At 39.6% G+C, this 21,687-nt stretch overlaps 1 protein-coding gene across 1 annotated transcript in view; it reads right to left on the reverse strand.

The window, feature by feature from the left end:
* The window catches only part of FBN1 (fibrillin 1), a 252,580-nt gene that overhangs the window by 65,466 nt on the left and 165,427 nt on the right, over positions 1-21,687 (reverse strand). The window contains exons 29-39 of the mRNA XM_067746257.1: positions 21,333-21,455; positions 19,921-20,046; positions 17,820-17,945; positions 9,744-9,866; positions 9,470-9,592; positions 7,897-8,022; positions 5,987-6,109; positions 4,109-4,231; positions 3,649-3,813; positions 1,360-1,428; positions 1,149-1,274 (exon numbers count right to left, since the gene is read on the reverse strand). Coding sequence (XP_067602358.1) covers positions 1,149-1,274; positions 1,360-1,428; positions 3,649-3,813; positions 4,109-4,231; positions 5,987-6,109; positions 7,897-8,022; positions 9,470-9,592; positions 9,744-9,866; positions 17,820-17,945; positions 19,921-20,046; positions 21,333-21,455 — 1,353 coding nt within the window. The remainder of the gene's footprint in view (positions 1-1,148; positions 1,275-1,359; positions 1,429-3,648; positions 3,814-4,108; positions 4,232-5,986; positions 6,110-7,896; positions 8,023-9,469; positions 9,593-9,743; positions 9,867-17,819; positions 17,946-19,920; positions 20,047-21,332; positions 21,456-21,687) is intronic.

The following is a 21,687-nucleotide window of genomic DNA, read 5'->3' on the forward strand; positions in this document are numbered from 1 at the left end:
GTTGATGGTCTTGGAGAAAATCCACAGGGCACTTCGCAACCTGGATAAGGAACATGGATGTTTCATTCTTCAGTGTCCTTAGTCTGTGCTAATGTGTGCATTTTCAGGAGAGGAGTTTTAGAAAAGGAAATTTTACCTTCTGATATGAGTTCTTAATAAACGATTCCAAAACATCCTCAAACACGTGCAGTGATGGTAATGTGGAGAAATTATCATTCTCAAGTATCTTTCAGGAAGATAGCTAGGTACTTCATATGTTCACAAAATCTCAGGAAGGATATGATATATCCTGAAGCCATCAAAACCTGGCTTCATGAATCTGCACTGGTAAGACAGCACAGAAGTAGGTATATCACGCCTCCTTCCCCATTTTCAAACACAGGGGCTGATTCTAATTTTTGTTAACTCCATGGGTCTTAAGATGTGTCATGTGTATTGTGATGCCTGACTGATACTCAACAAGGTTGTCACTGCCGAGATCACCTAATAAGCCTTTTGGAGAAGCAGAGGAATATTTCCCCTCCAGGACACAGGGAGGTCTTCTCCTCCCAAATCCATTGTGTGACTCCTGTATAGAGATGAAAACCATTTCCCCACGCGGGTCAATGGTCCACGTACTCTGAAAGCTAACAGTGGTCGATAGTCTCCACCTTCCCAGTAACACAGGATGAACAGGAGTCATCACTTGCATCATAAAACCAAAGGGGCTGCCTCCAAAGAGAAGCTCATTTAAATGCTTAGTACAAATGAGAAGTGGTAAAGGACAAGAAGAAGAGCCCAGAACTGTCCAGAATATAGAAGCCACTGAAATGAGACCTGTGCTACTCCGATAAAAATGGCTTTTCTGAAAAGCATGGAAAACTCTGCAGGCATAAACAGGACTATGGCTCAAGATAACAAAACACCATTTCTCTCAAAAAAAAAAAAAAAAAAAAAAGAGGGCGATTTAGGGTGTATTGGACATGATATTCTGTCACTAACGTGAGCGCAAGCTGCCACGTGTGGCATCGTTTCCTGGCCACGTTCGCACTTAGACTATTGTGCTGTATTGCTAGAGTCTCAGTTTCCCTGGTGGCTAACTGTATGCTGTTTTTCGAGGTCAGTTCTTAATATCTGAAAGAACCTGTCATCCTAAAAGGGCCACGTACCATCACACACTCGGGTGTCTTCATTCAGGTAGTAGCCCGTCGGACAGCGGCACTGGAAACTGCCAAAGGTGTTGATACATTTCCCGCCTTGGCACAGCCCTGGGAGCTCCTGGCACTCATCGATATCTATCAAAACGACAACGACAGCATTGTAAATAAGACCGAGGAAGTTCCAAAGGTGCGCACTTTAAGATAAGCGAAACAGAATTACCTTCCAATATAACCGTGATAGGGTTGGGTCGAAAACCTTCTCCTCCAGGACAAAGAATTTTGTACTCAGCTATGGAAACAACAACAAAAAGATCAGACTGAATTCTTCTGAATCTAAAATTTCTAGAAATAGTATCCTCAAGAGAAAAACGGACATATCCATCTTAAAATACTCATTTTCAGGCATCTTGGGCAGTTACCCCACTCACCTGAAGCAGGTTAACATCTTTGTATATACTTCTCCTTTCAAATGGCTTTTTCTATGTGTGCCAAATGTAAGGCTACTGTCCTCAGTCTCTGAACCTTCCGCCTACTCTCTGGTCTTGCGTTCTTATGAACTATTTTATTCTCTATCTCTTATATTCTTATGAACTATTTTATTCTCTGTCTCTTATGTTCTTATGAACTATTTTATTCTCTATCTCCATCATTATTTCTTTTTAAAGATTTTCTTTCCCTTTTTATTTTGCAACCATCTCCTCCATTTTTATGTTTTGTTCAGTCTTATTTCCTGGGAATCACAACTTCCCTTAATATTGTTAATCAGCTTGTCTCCAAAACCCTTTCCAAACAGAGCCTTAGGAAAAGCTCTTCTTTCTTGGTTCCCATCCCACTTCTCTCCTCAATGACTAGAGAGTTTTCTTGCCCCTCTGTTTCTACTGATGGCAACACTAATTCCCCTGGTTTCCAAAACCAACTTTTTACAGTGTCCTCTGATTCCCTCCATTAATTCTGTCATCCAAGTATTTCACTCGAAAACATTTCTTTCAGTGCCATGCACCGGCAGTGTGAGCCATACAGGAACACATGGATAAGAATGACCTGAATCTGCTGTATCATCCTGACAAGCATCTGTAAGAATCAGTTCTTTCCTAATGATCATGGTCTTTCCCAATCTGATAATCCCCCTCCTCGATTTCTGAAATTATATGTATATATGCATAAATGTATATATGTATGTATTCCAGTTCTAGCTCTGATCCAGTTTGAGGTGGGGTGGACCTCTATTGCTTGGCTAATCATCGTTACTCAATAGAACTGACTCCCCCTGCACCCCACCTAACCATCTTGCTTTGAGTCTTTCAACATCAGTGAAATTAACTATCCTCCTCTTTTATTTTTCTCTCCCCTTCCTGCAATCATCCACTCTTTTTAAGTCCCCTCTTTCATGTCACACCCCCTTCCTTCAAGCCCCAATTAAAAAATGCACCAAGTTATCACCACACACTGTCAATCACAACTGACTTCCCTTTCTGAATAAAGGAGAGAAGGAGGTGCCTGCCAAGCACCCATCCCTGTGCTGAGTGTTTTACGTGAGTGATTTCATTTAATCCTATGAGGCATATTATGAATGAGGAAACAGGCTTGCTGACTCCAAAGTTACATGGGTGGCGAGTGACACAGTCCTAACTGGAACCAGGTGTGCTCTTTCTCCCACTCACGGCACTGAGTCTGCTCTTCTTTCTTCCCGTATTGAGGTCTACGTTGAATTACAGCTCTTATGTTTAGGTCATATTTTGCTAGACTGTACACTCCCGGAAGGCAGGAACTACCCATTAGACTAGAATTAGCCATCCAATTATCCATAAATTATCACCTCTGCACACACAAAGTACATCCTCTAGGTACTCAACAAATAATTTCAAAAAAAGTAAATAAGTGACCCTTCAGCAAGGAAAGAATCAATACCTATCCCAATATACCCTGTAAGCAGCAGCCACTGACCTTTGCCCCAGAAGCTACATCTGACTCTAAATCGTAATACAGCATCCGCTTAGAAAAAGGAAAGCCTTTTATGTTTTTAGAAGACATGTCCTTAAAATCACACTCTAAAGCTTTCTTTCAAGTCATACCATAAGAATGGAATGATTTTCCGTTTCATATTTGCTTAGTTAATTGCTTCTTTTTCACCCAGGGAAACTCCCATCTGTCCTAGAGCTTCTAAGATTAGCCAATAGATGACAAGAGGAGAGATCAATGTGCCCTAATATAAGTAACCTAGCCTGGAAAATCTTCTTTAAAATACTGCTATCTTCTTTTCACTCAGACAGAAATGAGATGTTGCCTGCCCTACTTGACCTTTTAGTGCAAGCCAACTGGGGACATGTTCTGACTTCCAAATTGGGAGTGGGATTCTTCAACAGGGCTGGAAGGACTGATCTCCCCTCCCTGATTAAAGACTAGAGACCAGTGGCAGCTCCCTCCCTCTGTGGCTTCTATTCTCTGGAGCTAGAAAGGAGAACTGGACTGAGCTGGAATAATAATAATAAATAGGAGGATGTCCACTTACATGTGTTCACAGCAGGGCACAGCTCACAAGGAGTACCCCAGGCTTTACCCAGAGAGCAGCAGCAGGAAGCCTTGGAAACACCAACTCCAATTTCATTGCTACAGGCTGTGTCTCCATTGTCTCCTCGAGGTCGAACATCCAAATAGCAATTTCCAGAGCGGGTATCTATTTACCATATACAAACAAAAAGGCGTCAGGCAAATTCTTTCTACGTAAGGGTTGAAACCCACTTCCAAAGAACGGCTTAATAACCATAATTTACTAAGAAACTAAAAAGTGCCCAAACACATATACTGGGAATTTACCTAGAGACAAGGAAAGTCTCTGAAAGTATAAACCATATTTAGGAAATGTTTAAATTCTTATACGATTACTTTTTAAAAATTTGAGGATGCAACGTTCAATGTTGCTTTAAAAATAACCAACAGTATGTTTCTCTGAAAAGTTTTTAAGATCTTACCAACACAGCCAACTCGAGTTGGATTCAGCTCAAAATCGGGTGGACAATCACAGGTATAGCTGCCTGGGGTGTTGACACAGTTCCCACTGATACACGTGGTTGGATCCAGACATTCATTAACGTCTAAAACCAAACAGCAAGGGGCAGAGTTATCACCCGAGCCAACGCGGGGAAGGCATCACCATAAAACGGTAGCACCAAATCTAGCGCTCCCAACTAGAATTTTTAAGAGTTTCCAGTTGTAATTACCCCTAGAAATATAGTCTTCCACTTCTGAAATAAAACCCCTCAGGAAGGAAATATGTCATAGTCTTTGGTCTTTTTCCCCTGGAACACATTTAGCATTCAAATTTGTCATCAGGAGAAAATATAACTTTGGAACTAGGAAAAATATTTCAGTGAAGGTAACTGAAAGCAAAACACTACTGTGACCTCGGTCAACCAAAACTTCAGACACAGGTTTTAAGAAAATATATTTAATATGTGCAGCTTGTTATTTTATCAAATGAGAGCAAGATGTCCCAGGGAACCGTCAGTTGCAGGCGACTTCTGCTGCCTCCCCCGCTGGGCGTGCTTGCCTCGGTACAGCTGAGCGCAAGCACACACACACACACACACACACGGGGCTTAGCGTGTTTCTGCAGGCCTGCTAAGAGTCTCTCTCCCGTCACTGATGCTGGGTTGAATATTTCCCTTTCAGTTTCTGTTCCAAAAACATGTACAGAATTCCAGATATTTAAGACAGGGGTTTTGGCGAATTCCACCCCTGTGCAATCCTTTTGTCTATTTTGAATACTTGTAAAATATTCAAGAACAGACACGCTGATTCAGAGAGAAGAGACTGGGAAATGAGGATGATACTTTCTGCTCCGGTCCTCCTGTTCGGACCTGGTAACCCTCTTGGAGGTTCCACTGTGGAAAATTCTTTTGCTCAAATCGCATGTGACCTTAGAGGGACAGGATAGACTAACAGGAATCAGGGTGGGTAGAATGATGCTGGTGGTGATTTGGAGAACTGAGGAGGAGGCGTGGCAGCGGAGAGGTGACTTCCTGCTGTGTGCTAGAGGCCGGCTTGGTGTCATAATAGTTTTTTTGAAAAACCAAGAGAAGTAGGTGTGCTTGGGCAAGAATACCTCAGTCCTGAGCAATTTCAGGGAGGTGGTCATAACTGGAGAGCCACTGAGTCATGGCTTGTTTAGGCAGCTGGAAAAATTAGGGTTTTCTTGAAATCCTGAGCCCGTACAGAATGGAACTTATTTCCTTAGTATCCTTGAATCGAAGGGGACGCTAGGGTGGAGAACTGAAAATGGCTCTCAAAGTCTTAACTCAGTGCCGAGATCAACCAATGAGGATCTACAGAGTGCCCGCTACGGCTTTTCTAATTTTTTTTTTTAATGTTCCTGAAGAGTTCTTTGCTCTACAAGAAAACGATCGACACACTAGAAATGGGCGGTTGACTTCTAGGTACCGCGTTCTCTGGTGACCACCAACAGGCCAGGGCTCGGAAGGAGTGGGTGTCTCAGCAGAGAAGTTCAAGGCAAAACCCATGATCCCAGGGCACAGCCTTCAAAAGGAAACTCTCCAAAAATGTGCCCAAGGAGAAAAGGAACGGCAAGCCCGGAACATGCCTCTGTAACCATGAGCTTGATTCTAGGCTACTAACTCTGCACCTTCAACTCTCTTCAAGTTTTTCCCTCTGCATGCTCATATCTAATCAGTTCCAGGTCTGAAGAAATTTATTCTGTGATTCCTAATGCTTCTTCATCCCTGCTTTTCTTTTGTGACTCTGCGAATATCCCTGTGTGATCCTGCAAGGCCCCAACAGCTGGGTCCCCTGGGACGCCTGGGAGCAGATTTCCATGCAAATAGATGCCTTACCTGTGCAGTTCCCCCCACTTCTGTCCAGTTCGTAGCCGATCTCACACTCACAGCGGAAGAGGCCAGGGAGATTGTGGCAGGTTCCAAAAACACAAATGTTTGGAAGAGAGCACTCGTCAATATCTTGGGAAAGGAGGAAAGGGGGGAGAAATTAAATTATTTTTTTGCTAAAGAAACTGCCTGATGTAATTAGGCAAATGATGTTACTATTAAGAAAATGAAGACTATGTGACATTGACCTAGGTCCTTCTCCTGTAGACTTTCAGATACCTGTCATCTGTAAGGAAGTCTCCTAGGTGAGAACTTCCCTTTTCTCAGCCCCTATTACATGCCAAGCAGCGGGCTAAGCATTTTATGTATAATCTCATTATGGTGCTTTACGTAGCTCCACATCGATAAGAGCCAAACAAGCCAACTTAGACTAAATTCTTTGGTTGTTCTTATCTATACGTTCACTGTTTTTGTTGTGAGTTAAAATTTTAAGAACCACAAAGGCTTTGTGGTAACTTTTATCGCCAGTTTTTGTAGTCCTCTGTGTTCCTAGTACCGTGGTGTGTGTTTGCAGTTGTTGACGGAGATCTAAAAACTGCGGAGGCTTTTTCCAGGCCTCTGTCCCTGCCTCCCATTAACATGCTGCTTGTGTAATTGGCAGGCAGGCACATCTGCAGCCTTGAGACTGGCTTTTAATAGCCATGAACACTCTGCCAGTGATGATTTATATTAAGAACAAACAAACAAACAAAACATTCCCTTATAGCATTAAGGGAAGCAAAACTTTCACTGTGCCTATTTCTGCTCCCAGAGGTGGCACAGTACCTGTTTTCCTTGGATGTTCACAGTAACAGAAGTAAACAAGGCATTAGGCACATGATCAAGAGCATTATTAGTTTCTTGCCTCGGAGGAATTTTATATCAAACTCTGCCTATTTCATATAAACTGTATAAAGAACATCCAATGGTTCCATAACAAAGAAAAGTATTTACATAGAACTATATGAGGGAATTAGTATACATGTCACAACTAACGACTGACTTTGAGTTAATGTCCTAGTAACAAGCAACAACGATTAGTTAAGACATTAATCAGGGTCTTGTTTAAACCTCTACTGTCAATCGTTACCATGTGTTTATTTCTACTGAAATTTTTTCAGTTCACTGTGGTCACTAATTCTTCTCAATGAGGGATAATGTGCTTCAATTTGACAAGTGTGGGTAAAGAGAAGAATCCCGTGTTTCTTAGTGGGATCCATCCTCAGCCAACAGGCTCTCAGGACTCTTCCTGTCTGACCAACACTTCTCAGGAAGATGGAGCCTTACGCTGAGAGACATCTTGACGTATGGTATCATCCCTAGGGGTTCCTTACTAAGTGGATTTGCAAAAGACTGTTCCACGTTCATACGTATTAGATATTTGGAGACCATGTGAGACATAGCCAGGACATTGTTCTACCTACAGACAAGACTATCCACTCTGCTGTTACTTTAAAGCCTTTATTTCTAGAAACAAAACCACAGCAGAGATTAAAAACTGTGTTTCCATATTTGAATATGGAAACTATCACTATCAGGGCACCAGCACTTTGAGCTCTTTCCACCAGCAATGGGGATGAATATGTTGCGTTGACTTGGTTATCCCCATTCTCCTATGACTGATGGGTGTACTCTTGCAAATCATCTGGCCAAGGCTGCATGTGCAGCTTATGGCCAAATAGCTGAGATTTTCTCTACACAAAGAGCAATGGTCCAGCTGGAGACCCAATCTCTCCACAAACTGAACTGACCAGGTTAGATGGGAAGCCAAAACACAACTTGGTGTAAAAAACAAACAAATGAAAGGCATCAGGAATGTTTAAATAAGCTGATCTCATCAGGCCCCGCAAGGCCCCCCCGGCCGCTTGCCCATCACTTACCTTCACAGGCTTTCCCGTCAGCACTGGGCACAAAGCCCATGTCACATTCACAGCGATATCCTCCCGGGGCGTTGAGGCACTGGCCATTGCCACACAGATTCAGATTCTCAGAGCACTCATCAAGATCTACAGCCAGAAAGAAACACAAGTTACTCTTCCTTAGTTAGTTTTCTGATTCCTCAGGTCCAACAACTTTTATAATTGTCAGCTTCCTGAGGGTAGCGGTATTTCATCATAATTTCTACTTGACACATTAAACTCAATTTTCTCTTCTGAATACTAATATTGAATATATAGTCAACATGGGGTTCAGATACAGAATCCTGAATGCTCAATTATCGCTAATGGGTAGTAAGTCAAACAGATCGTTCACACTAAGACTTTTGCAAGCAGGATCATCGATGTGAGGACACATCCATGACAGGAAATAACACGTCATGGTTGTGCCTGATTCTCAAGCTTCAGGCTCTGCTCAGATGGGCAGCAAAAGCCCTAGAATAGCAACTATAGAGGAGACCAAAACTTCCTGCTTAATCTCTTCTGAGTTTTGCTACTAAGCACAGGTGTTAAATATCAAACACATGAACCATACATGCCTGGTACATGAAACTTGGAATATTTTCTGAAAAGCAATGGGAAGTTTATGATGACAGAACTTCACTGGGTTAAGCAAAAACAATTTCAAGTATGATAAAACTTTTAGTGAGCTAAAACAAAATCCAGATACATCACTTACTGGCCCTCAGCCCCTTTTACGTTTAAATGACTTCTTGTGAGCAGAGTACTCAGGAAAAACTGATGCTTCAGGTCCTATGAGCTTCTATGCTACCTAACGGCCAATGAAAAATGTACCTCAATATCTTATTTAATACCAATGCCCTGACTTAAAAAGTGCTGTCTGTATATACATGGTCATGATAAGTGTATATATCATTTCTTTATAATCATGTTTCTAATCATACATATTTAAATGTATGTAATAGTTCACATTAATTCTATGACTGTTCATTAGCACTGAGAAGAAAATGTCATTAACATATTGTAAAACTGGAAGTGAATGAATTCCTTTCAAAGCAGTTATGAAATTCTCACTTATACTAATGTGGAATGATAACAACGATGGCAAGTGGAAGAAAAATATATGCTGTTGATCTGATCCAGAATGTCTAATTTCTTTTCCTCACGTAGGTTCCTCCAGCAAGTTCACACTTGGTTTTAATATGGAAAACAAGTCAGCAGTGAGAAACAGGCACAAAAATATAAAGGCTAAGGGTTATGAAAGGAAGTGTGATTTATTTTAAACTCATGACATCATTACATACAGTGACACATATATCAACTATATAACTATATATACATCTATGTAAATATATATTTAGTTTCTGAGGTCTCCCTAATTGCGTCGGCTACAAATTTCCATTCCACAGGAATGTCGTTTCAAATAACCAATATTTTCTGTTCCAAGTTGTCTATAACTGACCCAGCCTTCAGAAAAGAATTGATGGTTTGAAAGACGTCGAGCACCTTGCTTTTCCGACTGCCGTTTACACAGCTGTTTCCAACACGAGCCTACCTGTACAAGTGAAGCCATCGCCTGTGTATCCTTCCTTGCAGAGGCAGCGGTAAGAGCCCATGGTATTCTTGCAGTCTGCATGTTGGCTGCACATGTGGGTCCCATTGGAGCATTCGTCCAGATCTTAAGGAAAGAGGTCACACATCATTATGAACAGAAAATGTGACATTTAAAATCAGTAAAACACAAATTAAATTTTTCTTTACAGAGCTGATATTTTCATATTTATAATCCATGCAGTTCATGAGAAGCAGTTTGTTACTTTCCAACCCACCAGTGCACTTAATGCCATCTCCAATCCACCCGGGGCTGCAGCTACATTTGAAGCTTCCTGCCGTGTTGGTACATACAGCATGTCTGTCGCAGTTGTGTGCTCCAATTTCACATTCATTGATGTCTGGAAAAATAACCAGTGGTTTAAACAAAGTTTAGCAAAGATGCCTTTTGGGTCTTTTAAATAACTTAGCAATATTCAAAAGTTGACTTGCTTTCACATTTCTCACAGTATAACATAGATTGGTTTAGCATCCACATGTGTAAGCTACATAAATTGAACAGATTTAAATGTCAATTTATAAAGAACAACATACTGCTACTTGTTGTTGTTAACTCTAATTATTTTCCATTATTTTAATGTAAGTGTCCAGCCACTGCAAAACAAAATGAAGCTCCTTCCAGTTGAAGATCTTAAAAAGTGAGTCGCCTAACATTCTATCCTATTAATGCTCATGGTCATTTGTTTCTATTCCCAATATTTTTATTAAATCAACTATAGAGAAATGATGCACATTGCTTTCATATCTCATATAAAGGAATACAATGTTGTTGGCATGTTAGAAAGCTTTTTCAATCATATTCTATACACTAAGTATATTTTATTCTTAAATGTAAAACACCGTATTATTTAATCACGCTTTATTTCTATAAAAGTTTTACTTTAGGTATCTCTAATTCAAGCATTTGCAGAGAATATTCCTTAAGGCAGTGTGTGAACTATCTTTTCTCTAGCCAGCGCTTTGGGACCCAAGCCTTCTTGCGTATTTCCTGTAAAACTCAAGTCAATTCAAGAGAGATTTTTCAGTAAAGGGAGAACCAGATTAGGGCCACATTGCTAAAAGACTTCAAATTCTCAAAAATTCTCCATTCTTCAAAATTCCATTTCCAAATTTAGCCAAGATAGATTCTATAATATAAAAGCATTATAGAAGAGAATGTATGTAGAGAACAAATGTATGGATACCAAGGGGGAAAGGGGCAGGGTTGGAGGAAATTGGGAGATTGGGATTGACACATATACACTACTGATACTATGTATAAAATAGGAACCTGAGGGGAACATACTGTATAGCACAGGGAACTCTACTTAATGCACTGTGGTGTCCTAAATGGGAGGGAAATCCAAAAGGGAGGGGATATATGTATATGTATGGCTGATTCATTTTGCTGTGCAGTAGAAGCTAACACAACGCTGTGAAGCAACTATACTCCAATAAAATTTAATTTTAAAAAAAAGAGACTATAAATTATAAAGTAAAATATGTTTTGTTTCCTGTGATATTGTGATTTATAACAAGAAGTGTATATTTGGTCTTTGTCCTGTTTCTGGCACAGAACTCCTAAAACCCTTGGGATTTCCTAAGTGCTAAGAGCGGAAAAAGGTGTCTTTTGTTATGTTAATGAGGTGACGTTTGGAAAGCACTTAAGGATGGGGGCTGGTTGCCAAGAGAACCAAAGGCATGATTAGAGAGGTGAAATTTTCAGTCCCACCCCCTACCTCTAGGGAGAGCAGAGGGGCTATAGGTTGAATCAGTCACCAAAGGTCAATGATTTAATCAATCGTGCCTCTGTCATAAAGCCTCTAGAAAAGCCCCAAAAGATAGGGTTTGGACAGCTTCCAGGTTGGTGAACAGTGAGGATCTGGGGAGAATGGCTTGCTCAGAGGTGGCATGGAAGCTCTGTGCCATCTCCCCATACCTTGCCCTATGCATCTCTTCCATCTGGCTGTTCTGAGTTATACTCTTTTATAGTAAACTGATACATCTAACGAGTAAACTGGTTTCTTGAGTTCTGTGAGCCACTCTAGCAAATTAATCAAATTCAAGGAGGTGGTGGGAACCTTTGGTTTATAGCCAACTGTCAGAAGCACTCATAACAGACAACCTAGACTTGCGACTGGCATCTGAAGTGTGGACAATTTTATGGGACTGAGTCCTTAACCTGTGGAATCTGACACTATCTTCAGGTAGGTGGTTGTCAGAATTGAGTTGAACTGTAAGACAGGGAGTTGGTGATCATTATTGGAATTGGTGCCAGAATCTTATTTCCCGAAATTGATCTATTTCATAATGAAAGACAGGCACTTAACCTCATAACCAACTTTTTCATCAACTAAGAACAAGAACTCCCAAGTATGGATACGATGATTCTGTATGGAAACCAATGTCTAACGTAAAACTTAGGTTAAGAAGGTAAATCTTGGCATATGAAATGTTGCAAGAATTTTCAGTGATCGCTTGAATAGTGACATGAAAACTAAACTGGGCAAGCAACTTATGTTTACCCTTTTGTTTACTTAAGAAGCCCAATTAACTGATTTGAAAGTGTTTGGAAACATGGTGTTGGCCAAATGTTCCATCTGAAGTTCTGAAATGGTCCTGAGATCTTTGGCTTTGTTATAACTTCTAGAGCAAACACAAAATAAAATAATGTTATTTTTCCTACAAGAATATTTTGCAATATCACTAATAAGTATAACATGAAAACACGCCTAGAAGAATGTTCTTACAGTTACAACGTATTGTGTAGGTGAATTTTAATGTAACCTTGGCAGCCACATGAACCTACTGAGTTATTAAGGCAGGTCAAGGGAAGCACATACCGGGCAGCTTTAAACTTGTGACTGGGAGCTTTAATCAACGGACTAATTGAGCACGGCACATTCCAAGGAAATGAGGAGGAAGGCCAGCCCAGGGATAATAGTGGTAAATAGGCAGGGAATTCAAGAAAGGAAGCCTGACCTAAGGGCTCCCAGGCAGGGCCACAGACACTTCTTTCTTCCTCAGATAATCACTCCCCTCGGAGTTAATGATGCAAAGCGCTGCTCTTGTAGTGTGCTGCCGTAACGTCCCTCCTTTATTTGTCCTGATCTCTGAGTTAGGTAGAAACAATGACTTTCGATTGCCTAAGGGATGAAACCTCTAGATGTTCAAGAATCAAGGAATTTTCTAAGTGCAGAGACCTTGGAATTTGACTTTCCTAACCTTCGGTTTCTCAGAGAAGGAAACAGAGGTCCCCAAAGGCATGGGAACTTGTCAGGGCCCCCAGGTCAGTGAGGGGAAGAGCCAGAAGCACCTGGAACCCAGTTTCCCATCCCGTTTGGGGCTCTCTGTCTTGAGCCACAGCTGCCTAATCAAACTGATTTCTTTAGTCACATCAGGACTTTATTCTAAGTCCTGATTAAAGGTCTGCTTTCAAAATCTTGGCGGTATTAACAGACTTATAGAAATATTCACTAATCTTTTCTACTAAGTACAGTTTTCAGAGGTGATCGTAGCCTGTCAATCTAGTAATCCTGTCATCTTTTTCTTTTCAATTTTCTAATGTCCAAAGATACTCTTATTTTCATGTGGGTTTTTTACCTTCCATATTTAATCTCGCAATTAAGAAGATAACTATTGTTTTTTAAAAGGAGAGTCTCCCTCCTTTTTGTCATCATGAATAATATATGAACATAAATTTCTAATTCAAGAAGATATTTGCCGTTTTACCACAATGTTTTCAGGGTGAAAATAAATTATATTTGCAAGAGGCCGTGTATCGTGGGCTTTGGAATAGGAGGGAAGAGTAACTCAGGTGCCCATATTCAATTTTCCATTTTGTGAATCTTTGTATAAGTCATTATCTCAATGGCTTACACTACCGGTATGTCACAAGTGAATTAGAAAGACTTGGTCATAATGTCTAAAGGCATCGCTGAATAAAAGGTTTCTTCACGTGTGTGTGTGCGTGTACACACCATTATTCATTAATTGTTTCCACGGCAGACTTGGGCCTAAGACTGTACTTCGTTATAAAAGCAAACAGAAGGGGAAACTGAGCCATAAGGGAAACAACCAAACAAAAACACCATATTCAAACACTCCACTCTTCAATAATGTGAGGGAAACATAGCACACGCTTGCCAAGAACATCTCTTTCTGTACAAATGTTCTCTTTCCCCCACAAGTTTGCTCCAGACAGAAAATTCCTTTTTAAGATTAAGCACACGCCAAGAAAAGCAAAGAAATTCAAATTTAGGGCTGACACTGCAACCTCCTTCACCCCACCGAAGCTCCCTCACAGAGACTCAAAGGTCCTACTTGCATGGCTCTCGTGAAGGGCAAGGGTGTGGTCTGAGCAGACCCCACGCACAGGTTCTGGGTGTGTTCCACTTGAATCTGACATTCGAGAAAGAGATTGTGCTCTGAGCTGCTCTGGCTTCCTCTGACAGTCATGGCGGGAGAGGCTGTGTCACCCACACAAACGCCTGCCTTCCTGCCATCTGGGCACCAGTCACGAGAACCCTAGTCCAGCAGGGCTGGCACACTGTGGCATCTCCTTGGTGAGGCGTTGGGGAAGAGGGCGTTAGGGTGAATGGAGAGGCCAAACGTGAAGGCTACTTGGAGTTTTCAGTTTGGACCCAAATTTGAGCCACGACTATTTAACTGAACACCCACAGAGTTTTCACAGGCTGACAGCCAGTGGAGAACAATTAGCAATGATAAGGGGCTGGAAGGAAATGAGGGCAAATTTTCACTGAGTGCTGGTGGTTTTGAAGTACGTGATTCTCTCTCATGGACTATACCCACAGCAACATGTCTTGTATGAAAAGCTGAACGATTGAGAAATGGAGTTGCCCAGCAATCCTGCTGTTTTAAATGAAAACAATCCTGATTTTCATCGTATGCCTTACTCACTGACTGAGCGAGCCAGCACGTGATGGTAGGTGCATTCTCACAGATCAGCATGAGAAAGCCAGGACGCACCAAGGATGGCACCTGGCGGCAACCTAGTTTTTCTTCTTTCAATTTGTTGTCTGATGACAATTATGTAGAATGGGCATCAGAAGCCTTGTATGTGTGGGCCACAGAAAAACTGTAATCCAGCCCCCTTAAGCCAGGGATAGAAGAGATGTGTTCTAGGTTACAGGAAAATGTCCATTCTCCCTTCATTCAATTGAACGTTCCCCTCAGCCATGTCCACGATTTGAACAAAGCTTAAGGAGAAAAAAGAAACACTTAACATCTGTGTGGGCTGGGAATGTAAGTCAGTGGGTGGATTCTGAACACTGCTAAAGTGATTGGGGGGAAAAAAAACATGTTTATTTGTTAAAATGGAAACAATCAGTAATGACAAGGGAGCTGAAATATTTAGACAAAGCTGTAACGGAACCCAGAGGACATTTTTTAAGTTCTTGTGAAACAAAGTTCCTCCCTATGAAATAGCATACATATTTTTCTAATTCCTTTACAAGGTACTCATTAAAATATATGTGTACATATGATATGTATGTATACATATTATATATGTATGGAAATAGAAGTAGATCTATTTCTCTTGTCTGTCATTAAAACATATTTCCAGGTCTGTTCTTCACTGTTATTTGTTATAAGCCTTGCTTATCCCATTAAGCAAGATACATATCTCTATTTACATTAGTTGCCTGGGACATTATAAACACTTGTCTTTAACATACTATCACCAAGGTAACCTGATGGCATTCTAAGTTGTGAGTGACACAAATTTTAAACGAAAAGCAGGCTAAAAGAGCCCTAGTTACATGGGATTCAAAAAACATTTTGGCTCAGATTTTGTAAAACTTGTTTTTGAGTATACCAAACTTGCTGCCAATTCCTGTTTGTGTAAGTCATTTCCAATCAAATGTGATACCCTTGGTTGTTAATAGCAGGATTTACAGAGAACCTCTTTTTCTTCCTGCCCTAATACACCCTCTCCTTCCATACTTCACTGCAGGGCTGCTTACCCAAGGGGAACACTTGCATAACTATGGAGCACCCTGGTGATTTCTTCAAGCTCATGAACCAGTAAAAGGACTAGGAATAAAATCCAGAGGTCTACTCCTTTACATGAGAATATCACATACCATGCTACCATGATATCAAAAGGACCATGAAATTCAATTCTTCTTCCTACAGTACTAGCTGAATTTTATGCAATTGAAAAATCATTTTAGGCTGTAATTTAAAAGTGGGAAGGGGGATGTCGGCCTTTGGGGAAAGCTACAGAATATTTCTTGGACTTCAAATCCATGTTTCTGTTCATGTAATTTACTAAAAGACTGCTGTTCTTAATGTAAAACTGGTGTCATCTCATCTAATGTGGAGTACACAGCTCTCGTCACTATAGTCTTAGTATCTGTGCAAACTCAATTATGAAAAACAAGCCTTTTCATATACAGAGTAAGATTTTCCTTCTCTAAACTGATTTCAAGCATATCAGTAAATAGAAGTACAGAATTTTGCTAGACTAGAAGTTATGGTTTTAATTAAAATGGCTTCTAGACACTGTGTCTATGTGTCTCATTTTATAAGGACAACAATAGCTACTATTTACTGACCAGCTACTGTATGCCAAGCACTGTGCCAAGGGCGTTACATGCATTATTCCTCATGTACCTAAAATGATATTAATGTTGCATGAAAATTTAAGCTTTCTTCATGATAAGAGGCCTAAAACAGTCAGCCTCTGCACATGCCTCTGTTAGCGGGAATCTGGAGCATGAAATTCTAGAGATCTTTTTCTTATAGGGAATGAAGACTGTCCCATTAGATTAACTTCTCCCTTCATAAGAATCACGGTTCTCTGGGTTGACTTGCAGTGAGTTCAACCTTGCCAAACAACGGTATTAGCCTCTATTAGGTAAAATGCAATATAGAACTGTCCTACTTTTCCCCTGCATTACTACCAGACTAACACCCCTTATACCCTAAGTCCTGTATTTTTAATGAAAGCTAAAAATAAATCTTGAACCACAGATATGCTGATATAAGCATCATTTGTACCCCAGAGACCACATGAGGACTGGAGATTTTAAACTCTGTGCCATTTATCAGAATGGACCCCTAGACATGCTTCATATGAAGACTAATATAGTGAGCATGAAAGCATTCTAGCTACATGCTTTTTATAATTTGGCTAGAATCTGTCATTTTTGAACTAATAGTAATTTATTGGTGATGTCTATATCTGTATTTGAAACTTTGCATAACTGAACAGTTTAAAATGATAATGCATATATTGGGAACTTTCTTGAAAAACGCTGATATAATTAAGAAAAGGATCTGTACCTGTACCACACTGCCAATCTTCAAATATTTTAACGTTTGTTTTAAGTCACAATGGCTTGCCAAACTGGCTTTTGAAATTAAAGTCTATTATTTGTAAAGAAATGATGCAGTTACCTAATTCAAGCCCACCATGGTCTCCATTATGTTTTAAATTATGGTATAGGCCATAATCTGTTTTATTACTATAGGTAACTACAGTAAAACTTTATTGTTCCATGTACTAAGCATCACTGCCTCAAGTATGAAAACATCAATTAAACACTTAGAAAGAACAACATTCACTCAGAGTGACTGCTTCCATTTGATGTTTAACAGAATAATCTCCTACAAATATTGTGAAAAGACCTTCTTATGTGCTATTGGTATTAAACAAGCAAAATTAATGGTGTAATTCTCACTTCATGAGATTTGCTAAGTCCCACGAATAAAGACTAATTAGGGCTAAAGCAACTTAATTGAACAAAAGCACATTAATTTAAGAAACTAGAAGACTGATGAGACTTGATGAAATATATGAATTGTAGGATGTGTTGGGTTTGTTTTTCCACATCTTTATTGGAGTATAATTGCTTTACAATAGGATGTGTTTCTTTAAAAAGTAATTTCACTTATAAAACCTTAAATGAAAGGGGTGGCAGTGGAGGCTATTGGGAAAGGTCTGCTTTAATAAAGGGATATGTTTGGTAGTTAGCACGTTAACTACTTTGATATAAAAATGTTACTTTAACCTCATAAAATGTTGATATTTATAGTGTTATTTATGGTGGTAATTTATCTCATATGCCTTTTTTTCACAGGTAAAGGGAAAAAAACCTCACCTTAGATCCAATCTAAAGTATGACAAATTTCAGAGAAGTGCAGGCTAAGTTAATGAAAAAATACTATACAAAATGCTTTGTAATGCAATTAAAATATTAATAGTTTTCAAACTTATGTTAATCTATAATTATGGTAGCAATCTCTTAGCCACTTATGGTTTTATTGTTCAATTTGAAAAAACATACCTGTACAGCCAGTTTTTCCTTTCTTGCCTGAATATCCCATATCACAGTGGCAGATAAATGAGCCTTTAGTGTTTTCACAGGTTCCACTTAGGCAGATATTTGGATTCAGATCACATTCGTTGACATCTGTAAAATACAGATATTATTAATACATATAACCATTTGTTTGATATCACTGAAAATTCTCCCCTGAGATAAAGCAACTATTACAAACAAATAGAAAAGATGAAATGTTTTCACTCAAAAAAAAAAAGTATATTTACATAGCCCAATTCACATTTGCGTCCTACATTGAAGGCTAACCCTGCAGACCTGCTTTTTATCTGGGCCACAAGCAGGAGGTCAAGTAATCAAATAAACTGACTGACTCGAGGTTGGGGATAGAGCCTGTTTATGTGACAGTCTAGAAAACTTTTTCAAACAGCATATTCTGTTGCAAGATGAAAATTTTAATTCAGACTGCATGATGCCAACATTTTAGTTCCATATCTTAAAAGAAAAGATAGATAAACTAGTAGTCTTAGTGCAGAGAGTTACAAACTTCACTTCTTTCCCAAATTAAAAATTATCTTTTTTTATGACATTCACTTTAATTTCTAGGACTTCACAAATATTCGGTAAGCGTTTTTGAAAGACACAAATGGGATGTGATTTTAAAATTTCAATTCTAGACTCTTGCTTCTGGCCAAGATGGAGTAATAGGAACCAAATTTACCTTCTCACCTAAAATACCAACAACAAGAAAGGACGATATAGGCAACAAAAAACAATGATCCCTGAGAGAAAAAACAAACTAGATGGGTTCTACAAATGCCCCAGATTACTGTGTAGGGAGAGTTTTAAGGCAATGGCATAGGGAGGGGGATGACAGATGGAACCAGGAAATGTCCATGAGTCGAAGAGGTGAGGGGGAAGGCCAAGGTAGCTAGAGTTCATAGGGCTGAGTAAAGGACAGAAAAGAGATGTACAGAGAGAGAGAAGGAGAGACAACTCCAGAGATCTGCAGAGGGTCCCAGTCAAGCACCCAGATGAGTAGTGATCAGTATATTCATGTAAGGAAACTCTCGATTCTGGAGTAAGCACCATCCAAAAGAATTAGAGGGAACAATCATCAGAGTTCCCAGAAGGCGTAGAATTGTGCCTTCTCCTACCAGCCAGACTGGAAAACCTTGTAATTCACAGGGAAGGGAGTAGAGTGTCCAGAAGGATCCTGCCTCAGCAACAGAGAAAATTAGCCCTACCCTAACTGCTGCTTAAAAGCTTCAAAGCAAGACTTTGAAAGAACCGATCTGTTTCCAAATAACTATGTTCCAAAATAAAGCTTCGGAATAGAAAAATATTCAGAACCTAGTAAGGCAAAATTTATAATGTCTGGCATCCAAGCAAAAATTACCAGGCATTCAATGATGGAGGAAAATATAGCCCATAATGAAGAGGAAAGTCAATTTATTGAAATGATCCAGAATTGACACAGGTGATAGAATTAGTAGACAAGGACATTAAAACAGTTATTATAACTGTATTCCCGTATTTAAAAAGCTAGAGAAATTATTGGATATATTAAGTAGAGACACAGAAGATATCAAAAAAAAGACCCAAATCAAACTTTTAGAGGTGAAAACTGCAATGTCTGAGATTAAAAATACACTAAATGGGATTAAAGGCAGATTAGATATTACATTAAAAAGTCTGATAGATTTGAAGACAGCAATAGAAACTCTCCAAAACAATCCATTCTAGGATTTATTGCATTCTTGTCAGAAAAAAGTTTTGCTTGCCTTAAGCAAACTAAACTCTAGTCACAGCAAAAGGAGGGTTAAGTGGACAGAAATAATGCATAGACATAAAAGAAATGTCTTTTGGTCACTGGAGTTGACCAATGGTTAGCTCAGTCCATACAACATATCTGACAAGAGCATCATATCACAGTCACAAGAGAGTTGCTTTTTGGAGTGCTAGCTTTGGATTATTATTAGTATTATGCTCCTAAATATTCTTACTTTTCCCTTAGGATCTATTCACTACCCAAACAAATCTTTATGTAATTTAACAGTGCTTGTGAATAACTAGCAAATTGGAAAATTCTGTCTTTTTTGCTTACCTACACAAGTCTTCATGTCTTCAGATGCCATGAATCCATCATAACACAAGCACCTGTACTCTCCAGGTATGTTTGTACACTGACCACCATCACAGATATTGGGGTTATCTTCACACTCATCAATGTCTGCAGAGAATAAAACCAACAATGGCATGTTGTTGATAGGGTTCCATTAATCATTGATGAAAAAGTTAAGTGACCCAAGTCAAGTAACTTCAGCCTGCTCGCATAAGACTGTTAGCTCTGAAATCCAAATGACACTTTACATAAACTACCCCATCAGGTTATCTTGGGTAAACAAGGGGAGAACCATTTTCAAGATTTATAACATACAGTTCAGGATGGAGGCCCACATGCACTTAAAAGACCATCATTAAAAAAAAAAAAAATGCATATCAGTACTTGTGAACACAAGTACTTGAACACATACTAAGTGTTCAATAAATTAGCTACTACTAGTACTACATATGTAATAAAATTTTAATAAAATGTAATAAACATTTAGGTAAAGTCCAAACTCAAGAAAAAAAAAAAGACCACAATTTAATTGACACTTTTATCTCTGATACAAATTTATCATTCAAAAATGATTATGAATCTTATTTTTCTAATTGTCAAATTTAAATGCCTAATGTCCATTATTTGCTGTTTTACAGATATTTTAAGATAAAAAATGCTTGAAATAAGCATATCTGCTTAGATTTTCAAAATTTAATTTTTATAGCTGAATTTATATCTAGGGCTTTTAACGTAGATTTTACTAGGTCCAATAAAATAACTTTGGTTCCTAAACCTAAGTTTTCTTCTTAACCTGAGCCAAAATTAAAATCTACATTACCCACTTCATTTCCCATCTCCGGCTGATCACATGGCTCTTCTAGCCCATGTGATACAACAGGCAGTGTAAATGAGACCAGCAGTTCTCACATTTTAGCACAAATCCAAAATCACTTGGAAGGCTTGTGCAAACAGACTACTGAGATGCCCCCGTAGGAGTTTCGGATTCAGTAGGTCTGGGGTGGGGCCTGAGATGTTGCATTTCTAACACTTTCTCAGGTGGTACTGAGGCTGCCCGTCCAAGGAACACACCCTGAGTAGCACTGAAATAGGCCATGAGATCAGATTCTTCAAAACTCTGATCGATCAAGACAATGTATTTTATATTCCACGTATTGAGCATGCGCCAGGTCCTGTGCTGAGTGCTGGACATACTCTTCCACACGGGCAGTCTGAGCCCCCTTTTATAGATGAGGGATCAGATGCCAAAGATCTTCATCGAGGACGCACAGCCAAAAAAGTGACAAAACAAAGCTCTGAATTCAGGACTGTCTGACTCCAAAGCCCAGGCCCTGAACCGCTCCATGTAGGGACCTGTTAGTGAGAGAGTTCCCAGGAAGCTAAAACTGACTTACCAGTGCAGGACCTCTGGTCAGGCATTAGTGCGAATCCTGGCTGACAGCTGCATTCATAGCTACCTTCAGAGTTTGTGCAGAAGGTCTCACAGCCACCGTTCATTATGCTGCATTCATCGATGTCTAAGAAAAAGGAAAATAATATCACCTTCCTCTGTGTTTGTGATGATGGCACATGTCTGAAGTTTCCAGGTACGTGTGGGTCAAATAAACAAAACAAAATACAAAATTATACAAGCATCCCAGGGCAACTGCAAGTCACTGAATTGTTTGGTTCCTTCCACAAATATTAACTACACCTACTATGTGCTACAGATGAGAATCTAACAGTGAATGAGATGGACACTCTCCCTGC

The sequence above is a fragment of the Pseudorca crassidens genome, chromosome 1 (genome assembly GCF_039906515.1).
Source record: "Pseudorca crassidens isolate mPseCra1 chromosome 1, mPseCra1.hap1, whole genome shotgun sequence".
Lineage (NCBI taxonomy): Eukaryota > Metazoa > Chordata > Mammalia > Artiodactyla > Delphinidae > Pseudorca > Pseudorca crassidens.